Source organism: Odocoileus virginianus, chromosome 15 (assembly GCF_023699985.2).
Source record: "Odocoileus virginianus isolate 20LAN1187 ecotype Illinois chromosome 15, Ovbor_1.2, whole genome shotgun sequence".
Taxonomy (NCBI): domain Eukaryota; kingdom Metazoa; phylum Chordata; class Mammalia; order Artiodactyla; family Cervidae; genus Odocoileus; species Odocoileus virginianus.
Genome location: NC_069688.1, coordinates 60,046,672 through 60,058,980, shown reverse-complemented (window position 1 = coordinate 60,058,980; position 12,309 = coordinate 60,046,672). Strand labels below are relative to the sequence as shown.

The window sequence follows — 12,309 nt, the reverse complement described above, 5'->3', positions numbered from 1 at the left end:
GGCCAGTGGCTAGGATTCTACTCTCAAATGTTACACAAAAGAGAAACATGTGCCTAAAATGCAAAAGCAATTTTTATTAAGACGGATCTGTGTTCTGATGCTTTAATAGTCATCTGCAAGTTCTCTCTTCACGTATTGTTTTCCGAGTTCTTGTGAACCTAGATCTTTATGGTATGATTGCCAAGAAAAATATGCACTTTCATAATATACTAGGAGACATTATGTTTTCTTACTTGTGTTTCTTGCTAGTTTACATTTCCTCACCTGTATTTTGAAATGATTCAAGTTTTAATTCACCTGAAGATTTGCTTTGTTTTTAACAACTAGTGTCATTTTAAGTATTTACTTTGGTGGATTTTACTCTCTTATTTAATTATAACCCTTGAATTTTAATCAGTGAGCCTAAACAGCTTAGCCACTGCTTGAACAAATGTTTATGTTATTATTTTGTTTGTCAAGTTGTTATGTATCTTCTTTTATTTTGCTATTCTATTTTGATGTGCCTACAACATACACACCTGGAAATACCATATATTGGATGTGTGTGGGTAGAAGGTTAGCAAAGGAGGAATTCATAAATATATACTAATAATATTATACCTCAAGGTGCTAATACAAGAACTGTTCATTAGACATCACTGGCTACATTGCTCTGTACTTTTCTTTATACCTTAGTTTTTTGTTTTTTGTTTCTTCGAAATGTATTGCTAATTTTTTATAACCAAAGTAAAAAAGCATTTTCTTATTAAAAAAGTAATTTCTATAGTGAGAAAATATGTACAAGTACTTAGTGATTTTGATCTCAGTTCACAAGCTGCTGAGAATATATTGTTTGAATGGATAATCCATTTGTGATGATAAAATTGGGCTTCACAACAACATTTCCCCAAATAAGTTATAGGTGTGTCAAGAAACTGTTATTTTCTCAACTCTCTGGGGCCCCGGTGCCTGATGAAACATGTCTGTTTCGTCTAGCAGCAAGCCACTTGTTGGATTGTCAGGCAAAGTGGAGAGGGGTCATCTGAGTCCCCAGTAAGCCCTGAATGCGGCAAGCAATGTGAGCAATAGCTGGCATTTATTACTATACCACAAAGAGGGCCACCGCTCAGGAGGTGCCCTCTGATGTGGACGGCACCCACGCTATCTCTGGAGATGTAGCGTTAGTTTTTGCTATAGTGGTGGCTATTTCCAGGACCACTAACGGGACTCCAAGGTCATGTCAACTACTGGCCCTCAAATTCAGTTTCTATTTTGGTAAATCCAGGTTGTGGCCCAAGAAATACGTAGTTTTAACTAGGAGCCAGTTGGTACTTACACTGCTGGTCTGAAGGGCACACTTTAAGAACTGCTGCCTCATAGGATCTCTCATGGCCTCTGGTTATCCTGAAGATTTCCCTAAAATGTCCTGCTTCGGGCTCTTAAAACTTTATAAAGTGGGAAAATATCAGGTGTCACTATCAGAGAAGCAGTCTCAGAACACAGGCAGGCATCCTCACAACTCCTAGAGCCTCCCTGTATCACTTGCTCCTCCCCGTGCTAACAGATTGTTGATGACTAGCTGTTCTAATCATTGAAACTTTTCCTAGAGTTTAACTGCATGTTGATGATTTCTTATATTCCTCCCTATTTCATTTCAGTGAAACCATTAATTGACATTCTATACTCCTGTCTAAATATCAAGAAATGAGAGTTCAGTTTTGTTTTGCTTTCATGAAAGACTAGGTTATTCAGATAAACCTTCTGCTTAAGAGCTATAAAAAGCTACATAAAATGTGTTTTAAAAATGGGTATTTGAGCATAAAATATTTTAAAAATTTTGCATTGTCTAGGGTGTGGTTAAAAGTGTTAGATTAATGTCAAGAATAATATACGTTTTCATCTCTAGGGTACACTTTTACAAAATTGTAGAAAATGTATAAATATGAAATTAACAATAGTAATCACTAGAAAATGAAATAACACACAAAATTTAAAATAAGACAAATGGATAAAATTTTAAAACATGACCTGAGGGGGATAAAGAAAAAATAATTAGCAAAATAAAAGCAAAATGCAAATATATAATGCTTGTAAAAGGCAGGAATAACTTAGAAATATTGAAAGAAAAAGAAAAAGGCTACAAAATACTTATCATGTAAAGAATAACAAAAAGTGTGTACAGAAAACAAAGAAAATACAAGTGTCAAAAGAAAATTTTATTAGTGTTGTTTTAAAAAATGTATAACTGTTATCAGAAAGCTAAAACAATTAAAATTTGTGTATTGTGAATAATATAGATTCAGATTAATTTTAATATGTTGACATAAATCATTAAAGGAAATACATGAATCTATAATATTAAGATATAATATACTTCTGAAATATATAATAAAGTAAGAAGAAAAAATCAGCAAAAATGATAGAGTAAGGACCTACACAAATCCTTACAATTATGCAGTGGAAGTGACAAATAGATTTAAGGGATTAGACTTGACTTAGTGCCTGAAGAACGATGGATGGAGGTTTATAACATTGTAGAGGAGGGGGTGATCAAAATCATCCCCAAGAAAAAGAAATGCAAAAAGGCAAAATGGTTGTCTGAGGAGGCCTTACAAATAGCTGAGAAAAGAAGAGAAGTGAAATGCAAAGGAGAAAAAGATATGCATTCAGACATCTGAATGCAGAGTTCCAAAGGATTGCAAGGAGAGATAAGAAAGGTTTCTTAAGTGACTAATGCAAAGAACTAAAGGAAAATAATAGAATGGGAAAGACTAGAGATCTCTTCAAGAAAACTAGAGATACCAAGGGAATATTTCATGCAAAGATGGGCACAGTAAAGGACAGAAATGATATGGACTTAACAGAAATAGAAGATATTAAGAAAAGGTGGCAAGGATACATAGTGAACGATACAAAAAATATCTTCACGACCCAGATAATCAGGATGGTGTGACCTAGAACCAGACATCCTGGAGTGGGAAGACAAGTGAGTCTAGGAATCATCACTATGAGCAAAGCTAGTGGAGGTGATGGAATTCCAGCTGAACTATTTCAAATTCTAAGAGATAATGCTGTGAAAGTGCCGCACTCAATATGCTAGCAAATTTGGAAAACTGAGCAGTAGTCATAGGACTGGAAAAGGTCAGTTTTCAATCCAATCCCCAAAAAAGGCAATGTCAAAGAATGTTCAAACTACTGCACAATTGCACTCATCTCACACGCTAACAAAGTAGTGCTCAAAATTCTCCAACTGAAGTTTCAACAATATGCGAACTGAGAACTTCCAGGTGTTCAAGATGGATTTAGGAAAGGCAGAGGAACTAGGAATCAAATTACTAACATCCATTGGCTCATAGAAAAAGCAAGAGAATTCCAGAAAAGCATCTACTTCGGCTTCATTGACTACATTAAAGCCTTTGACTGTGTGAATCACAACAAACTGTGGAAAATTCTTGAAGAGATAGGAATGCCAGATCACCTTACCTTCATCCTGAGAAATCTGTATGTAGGTCAGGAAGCAACAGTTAGAACCTGATGTTTAGCAGCAGACTGGTTCAAAATTGAGAAAGGAGTATGTCAAGGCTGTATATTGTCACCTGCTTATTAAATTCTAACAGAGGACATCATGAAATATGCTGGGCTGGATGAAGCACAAGCTGGAATCAAGATTGCCAGCAGAAATAACTTCAGATGTGCAGATGACAACACCCTTATGGCAGGAAATGAAGATGAACTAAAGAACCTCTTGATGAAAGTGAAAGAGGAAAGTGAAAAAGTTGGCTTAAAGCTCAACATTCAAAGAACTAGGATAATGGCATCTGGTCCCATCACTTCATGTCAAATAGATGGGGAAACAATGGAAACAGTGACAGACTTTATTTTTCTGGGCTCCAAAATCACTGCAGATGATGACTATAGTCATGAAATTGAAAGACACTTGCTCCTTAGAAGAAAAGCTATGACTAACCTAGACAGCGTATTAAAAAGCAGAGATGTTGCTTTGCCGACAAAGGTCTGTCTAGTCAAAGCTATGGTTTTTCCAGCAGTCATGTATGGATGTGAGAGTTGGACTATAAAAAAAGCTGAGCACTGAAGAATTGATGTTTTTGAACTGTGGTGTTGGAGAAAACTCTTGAGAGTCCCTTGGACTGCAAGGAGATCCAGTCAGTCCATCCTAAAGGAAATCAGTCCTGAACATTCATTGGAAGGACTGATGCTGAAGCTGACACTCCCGATACTTTGGCCACGTGATGCAAAAAGCTGACTCATTGGAAAAGACCCTGATGCTGGGCAAGATTGAGGGCAGGAGGAGAAGGGGATGACAGAGGATGAGATGGATGGATGGCATCAAACTCAATGGACATCACTTTGAGTAAGCTCCGGGAGCTGGTGTTGGACAGGCAGGCCTGGAATGCTGCAGTCCATGGGGTCGCAAAAAGTCAGACGTGACTGAGTGACTGAACTTTAGTGTCTGAAAGACCTATGAAAATTATCCTCCTTAAAAGTAATGGGAACAATATTGGCAAATTTATGAAAATAAAACTTTTTTCAGTTTGCTGAAAATTGACCAAATGCTTATAGCAAGCTGAGGAGCATTTATTTAAGTATTAATACAGCAGAATCTCGTAAGATCAGTGAGCCTTGCGGCCTTTTCCTTATAACCACACCCCCGTTCAAATCTGCAAAGGGCTTGAAGACCAACAGCCTCCCATCATGGTGAAACTCTGATCTCCAGAAAGGCAGAGCAAGTTGTTACCCCTGCAAAACGTCCTCCCCAGAGGCCTGTTATTCTCTGTCCTGTCCAGTGGTTCTCTGAAAGACTGTCTCTATGTGACATACTCAGCTCAGCCGTGAGACTGAAAGTTGCTCAACCCTGTTGATTCTCTGCGACCCCATGGACCAAAGAGCCCATGGGATTCTCCAGGCCAGAACACTGGAGTGGGTAGCGTTCCCTTCTCCTGGGGATCTTCCCAAGCCAGGGATCACACCCAGGTCTCCTGCACTGCAGGTGGATTCTTTACCAGCTGTGCCACCAGGGAAGGCCAAGGATGGAGTGGGTAGCCTGTCCCTTCTCCAGGGGCCCTCCCCACCCAGGAATTGAACCAGGGTCTCCTGTATTGCAGGCAGATTCTTTGCCAGCTGAGCTACCAGGGAAGCCCACAAAACCTCTTTTCCCAGGTGTTTTTTGAAAACAGTGAGAGTTATTTAAACTGTTGTTTAACCTAGCAGCTGCCAAGGGGCAGTGGATAACATTTGGAGAAAACAGTAGGCTAAAACATAGCTTCCAATTCATTTTGTGAGGCAAAAACATGAGGTGTTATACCTTTTATGAGGGACGATACCAAAACCAGACAAAGATATCACAAGGCAAGACAATTATAGGCCAAAACTTTTAGGAATATAGATACAAACTTCCTTAACAAAATATTGTCAAATTGAATCCTGCCCTTGTAAAAAGGATTATACACCATGACAAAGTAGAATTGCTCCCGGGAATGCTTGTTTATTCAGCATACAAATATCACTCGATGGAATAACTAACAATGTAATGTTTGATTAATATACCATATTGACAAGAATAAAGAACAAATATTACATTATTTCTTTGACAAAAAGAATGCTTAATAAAGTAGAAGTTGAAAGGAATTTTTATATCCTGATAAAGATCATATATTGGATAATTAGGTAGGAAAAAGAAAGAGAGTATATCTATTTGGAATGGAGGAATTAACTTCATGCTTAGGGATTAAAAACAAAACAAAACAACCATCAGTCAATAAATCAGGTCAGCAGTATACAAGATTAATATACTAAAATTAACTATTTCTGTGCCCTAGCAATAAACAGCCCATGGGGTCACAAAGAGTTGGACACAATTGAGCGACTGAACTGAAGCAATAAACAACCTGAAAATAAAATTAAGAAAATAAGTCCATGTATAATAGTATCAAAAAGAACAAAATACTTAGGGGTCTATTTAAGAAAAAGAGATGTTTTACTTGTGCACTGAACACTACAAAGCATAATTGAAATAAAGAAAGACTAAATAAATTAAAAGGAGGCGTGTGTTCATTTGTTGGCAGACCTAATACCGTTGAGATGGCAATACTCACCGAATTGATCTACAGGTTTGACATAATCCCTATCAAATGTCATTTGTTTTTTTTTTTCTTGCAGAAATTAACAAACTGATCCTAAAATTAATATGGAAATTATGAAGAACCTAGAATAGTATAAAGCATCTTGAAAAAGAGCAGCTAAGAAGGCAAACTCACACTTCTGGATTTCAAAACTTACTATACAAGCTACAGAAGTCTTGATTGTGTAGTACTAGCATAGAGCATGGAGAAGGCGATGGCGCCCCACTCCCGTGTTCTTGCCTGGAGAATCCTAGGGACGGGGAAGCCTGGTGGGCTGCAGTCCATGGGGTCGCTAAGAGTTAGACATGACTGAGCAACTTCACTTTCACTTTTCACTTTCATGCATTGGAGAAGGAAATGGCAACCCACTCCAGTGATCTTGCCTGGAGAATCCCAGGGACGGGGGAGCCTGGTGGGCTGCCGTCTATGGGGTCACACAGAGTCGGACACGACTGAAATGACTTAGCAGCAACAGCATAGAGTAAATATTAGACCAATGGAATATAATTAAAAATCCAGAAATAAACCCACATAGGTGACATAGTGGTAAAGAATTTGCCTGACAAGCAGGAGACATGAGTTCAATCCCTGGGTTGGGGAGATCCCCTGGAGTTGTAAATGGCAATCCATTCCAGTGCTCTTGCTAAGAAACTTTCATGAACAGAGGAGCCTGGAAGGCTACAGTTCATGGGATTCACAAACAGTTGAATAGGACTGAGCACACACACTAGGCTAGGCTATTTATGATTAATTGATTTTCAACAATAGTACTAAACAATGTCAGTGAATGGTGCTGGGAAAATGGATATCTACAGGCAAAAGAATAAATTTTGACCCCCTACCACTAACCATATGCAAAAAATAAGTTAAAATGAATCAGATACTGAAATATACCAGCTGAATATACAAAATTCTTAAGAGAGCTGAATTTTCATGACCTTGCAATAGGCAATGGTTCCTACATGTAATACTTAAAGAACAAGAAATCGTTACATATAATACTTAAAGAACAAGTTAACTTAATAGCGTTTTTTTAAAGATGAAATTCTGTGTGCATTAAAGTCACTATTCAGAAACTAAAAAGGCCATGCATGCAAAAAAGGGAAGATACGTGATTTTCAAATTGTATATCTGATTACAGTCTAGTAATATATATATAGCATATATATATATATATATATATATATACAGTAAGATACATACAGAACTATTGAAATTCTACCAAAATAATCAAAAACATTTAAAAAGTGAGCAAATTATTTTGAATGTATGTTTCCAAATTAGGAAAAATGTTAATTAGAAAAATGTTATGTCACTTCCATTCTTTAGAATGACAAAACAAAAATCACAGACAATAATAAGTGTTAATGAGAATGTGGAAAAATTAGAACCCTAGTACATAGGCTGTGGGTATGTAAAGTGGTGCATTAGAAAATAGTTAGCAGTTCTCAAAAAGTAAATCACTGAGCCCAGTACCATCACTTGTAGGTATGTATTCAGAGGAGTTGAAAACATATGTCCACACAAAAACTTTTATGTGAGTGTTCATAGCAGCAAAGTAGAAACAGCCTAACTGTATTTATGAATGACTAACAAAGCACGGTACATCCATACAATGCGCTTTGTTGTTGTTTAATAGTTAAGTCATGTCTGAATCTCTGCAACCCCATGAACTGCAGAACGCCAAGCTTCCTTGCCCTTCACCATCTCCCTGAGTTTGCTCAAACCCCTGTCCATTGAATCAGTGGTGTCGTCCAAACATCTCATCCCCTTTTCCTTCTGCCTTAACTTTCCCAGCATCAGGGTCTTTTTCATTGAGTCAGCTCTTGGCATCTGGTGGCCAAAGTATTGGAGATTCAGCTTCAACATTAGTCTTTCCAATGAATATTCAGGGTTGATTTTCCTCAGGATTGACTGGTTTGATCTCCTTGCAGTCCAGGGGACTCTCAAGAGTCTTCCCCAGCCCCACAGTTCGAAAACATCAATTCTTTGACATTAAGCTTTCTTTATGGTCAAGCTGTCACATCCATACATGACTACTGGAAAAGCCATAGCTTTGACTCCACAGAACATTTGTCAGCAAAGTGATGTCTCTGCTTTCTAATAAACTGTCTAGATTATTAGTTGTCTAGGTTTAATAAGCTGTCTAGCTATCAGGAGCAAGTGTCTTTTAATTTCATGGCTGCAGTCACCATCCATAATGATTTTGCAGCCCAAGAAAATAAAGCTTGTCACTCTTTCCATTTTTTCACCATCTATTTGCCATGAAGTGATGGGACCGGATGCCATGATCTTAGTTTTTTGAATGTTGAGTTTTAAGCCAGTTTTTTTCACTCTCCTCTTTCACCCCCATCAAGAAGCTCTTTAGATCCTCTTCACTTTCTGTCATTACAGTGATATCATCTGCATATCTGAGACTGCTGATGTTTCTCCCAGCAATCTTGATTCCAGCTTGTGATTCATCCAACCTGGCATTTTGCATGATGTAATCTGTATATTAATTAAATAAGAAGGGTGATAATATACAGCATGTCATATTCCTTTCCTGATATTGAACCAGTCACTTCTTTCATGACTGATTCTAACTGTTACTCCTTGAGTAGCATACAAATTTCTCAGAAGATGGTAAGGTGGTCTGGTACTCCCCTCTCATTAAGGATTTGCCATAGTTTGCTGTGATCCACACAATCAAAGGCTTTAGCATAGTCAATGAAGCAGAAGCAGATGTTTTTCTGGAACTCCCTTGCTTTCTCCATGATCCAACAAATGTTGGCAATTTAATCTGTTTCCTCTGCCTCTTTGAAATCCATCTTGTACATCTGAAGCTCTCAGTTCACATACTGCTGGAGTCTAGCTCAAAGAATTTTGAGCATAACCATACTAGCATGTGAAATGAGCCCAATTGTATAGTAGTTTGAACATTGTTTGGAATTTCCTTTCTTTGAGATTGGAGTGAAAGCTGACCTTTATCCAGTCCTGTGACCACACCTTAGTTTTCCGAACTTGCTGACATATTGAGCGCAACACCTTAACAATTTCATCTTTTAAGAGTTTGAGTGGCTCAGCTGGAATACTGTCTCCTCCACTAGCTTTGTTCATAGTAAAGCTTCCTCAGGCCCCTTGACTCTACACTCCAGGATGTCCAGCTGTAGATGAGTGATCACAACATCCTGGATATCTGGCTTATTAATACTTCTCTTGTATAGCTCTGTGTATTCTTGCCCACTCTTCTTAATCTGCTCTGCTTCTGTTAGGTCCTTACATTTCTGTCTGTTATCGTGCCTATCCTTGCATGAAACATTCTCTTGATATCTCCAGTTTTCTTGAAGAGATCTCTAGTCTTTCCCATTCTATTGTTTTCCTCTGTTTACTGTCATTGTTCATTCAAGAATCTCATCTCTCCTTGCTAGTCTCTGGAACTCTGCATTCAGTTGGGATTACCTTTCCCTTTCTCCTTTGCCTTTCATTTCTCTTCTTTGCTTAGCTCTTTGTAAGGCCTCCCATGACAACCACTTTACCTTCCTGCATTTCTTTTTCTTTGGGATGATTTTGGTCACTGTCTCTTGTACAATGTTATGAATCTCCATCCACAATTGTTTGGGCATTCTGTCTACCAGATCTAATCACTTAAATCTATTCGTCACCTCTAATTTATTATCATAAGGAATGTGATTTAGGTCATGCCTAAATGGCTTAGTAATTTCCCCTACTTTCTTCAATTTAAACCTAAATTTTGCAATAAGGAGTTCATGATCTGAGGCACAGTCAAATCCAGGTCTTGTTTTTGCTGACTGTATAGAGTTTCTCCGTCTTTGGCCGCACAGAACATAATCAATCTAATTTTGGTACTGATCTTATAGTGATGTCCATGTGTAGAGTTGACTACTGGGTTGTTGAAAAAAGGAACTTGCTATGACCAGTGTATTCTCTTGATTAAACTCTGTTAGCCTTTGCCCTGTTTCATTTTGTATCCTAAGGCCAAACTTGACTATTATTCTGGGTATCTCTTGATTTCTTAGTTTTGCATTCCAACCCCCTATGATGAAAAGAACATCTTTTTCTGTGTGTGTTAATTCTAGAAGGTCTTGTTGGTCTTCATAGAAATCATCACCTTCAGCTTTTTTGGCATTGGTGGTTGGAGTGTAAACTTGGATTACTGTGATGTTGAATGGTTTGCCTTGGAAATGAACTGAGATCATTCTGTTGTTTTTGAGCTTGTATACAGTGCTGCATTTTAGACACTTTGCCTATGTATTATGCATACTTCCTTTTTACTCTCAAATATGCCCCCGTTTGGTTGATAAATTAGTTTGTATCACAAGACTTAAGAGCATAGTGTCTTATATAATAAGTATATGCTGGTATTTTTATCCTCTGTCATGGAAAGTAATTCTGGCAAGGAATAAGGTAATAGCTTTTGTGTAGGCAACCGATAATATCTGCCACTAATTAAGTACTACATAATTTCTAAGTTTGAAATTAGATGTTGTATAAATTAAATAATTTATGCTAAATTCTCAGTGATTATCTGGTTTTCTGTGAATGTGAATTTAAGAAGAATCTTCAGTGAGCCAATTTTATTATCAGGGAAAAATCCAATTTTGTCTTTTTATTTCAAAATATTGATAAAGATATTTTTAGCCACTTCTCCACTTGTGCTTTTCTATTTCTTTTCATGATATTCTAATATATTTTGTTTGGTTTTCCTCCAGCATTAGACCCAGTGACCAAGCAACTTATGCTTCAGACGGCTAAGCCAACTTTTGGTCATCTGTCAGATGTAAGTAAAATGTTCAAATAATAACACAAATCGCTGTTCATGATAGTTAAATGTAAGCATTTAATATGTTTAAATATGCTTGGCTTTCTTGCTAATAAAAATGAGTTCATATTATCCACCCCAGAAAATAATGGAATAGGATATTTGTAAAAGTTCTTACAATGATCCGTCTACGTACTTATGTATTTCAGTGTTATTGTAATGTTTCTATAATGTGCAGACTTATAACACACTACAAAGACTTTTATGGCTTATCACAACAAACTTTACCATGTAATCATTCTTACATTAAAAGACTTCCCTATTTTTGTTCTAGGAGCTTTATAGTTTCAGATCTTATGTTTAATTCTTTAGTCCATTTTCAGTTGATTTTTGTATATAATGTTTAAGATAAAGATCCAAATTCATTCTTTTTCATGCCTGCCGTATAGGCACATAGATGAACTTTGAGGAGCTTATGCTAAATGATATAAACCAGTCACAGAAAGACAAATACTGAACAATTTCACTTACATGAGGTAACAAATTAGACTCAAGGGAGAAAAAATTAAAATTGTGGTTTCCATGGATTGGGGGAAGAGGTTAATAGGGAGTTGCTAACTCCCCTTTCCAGGGTATCTTCCCAACCCAGGGCTTGAACCCAAGTCTCATGGGTCTTTTGCATTGCAGGCAGATTCTTTACCATCTGAGCACCAGGAAAGTCCCTAATTAATTGATATAAAATCTCAGTTTTGCAAGGTGAATGTTCTAGAGATCACCTGTACAACATTCTGCCTATAGACAATACTACAGCATTATATACTTAAAAATCTGTTAAGTATATAACACTTTTTCAGTTTGAGCATATTCTTTTTATGTAAATTAAGATATAATTTTGAGCATATTAAGATATGTTTGAGCATATTCTTTTTATGTAAATAAGATATATTTGCAATAAATGCAGCTTATGCCAATCTATAAAACTTACATTTACAATGTGTTATAGAATGCGTGTGAGTGCAAGCTCAGTCGTGTCTGACTTTTTCACACTCCCACGGATGGTAGCATTTCAGGTTCCTCTGTCTATGGGGTTTTCCAGGCAAGAATACTGGAGCAGGTTATTTCCTCCTCCAAGAGATCTTCCTGACCCAGGGATGGTACCCACATTTCCTTAAGCTTCTGCATTGGTAGGCAAATTCTTTACCACCGAAACTCCTAGGAAGCCCTTGGAGAATGCATAGAGGGTCATTATAAATTATACCATTTAGAATACTGTTCTCTCTGTTTTTTTAATTTATTTTAATTGGAGGATAATTTCTTTATGATCTTTTTTTGGTTATACAAGAAAAGAAAAGCCTTAAACAAGTTTATGATATAATGAAAAAATGGGGGAAATTTTAAATCAGTAACATTCTGGAGAGGTTCAAAGAA

General features: G+C 37.0%; 1 protein-coding gene across 4 annotated transcripts in view; it reads left to right on the top strand.

Annotated features, from left to right (window-relative positions):
* The window catches only part of CNBD1 (cyclic nucleotide binding domain containing 1), a 467,325-nt gene that overhangs the window by 397,384 nt on the left and 57,632 nt on the right, over nucleotides 1–12,309 (top strand). For all 4 annotated transcript variants that reach the window (XM_020915691.2, XM_020915698.2, XM_020915693.2 and 1 more), the window contains one exon: nucleotides 10,832–10,899. In XM_020915691.2, coding sequence (XP_020771350.2) covers nucleotides 10,832–10,899 — 68 coding nt within the window. The remainder of the gene's footprint in view (nucleotides 1–10,831; nucleotides 10,900–12,309) is intronic.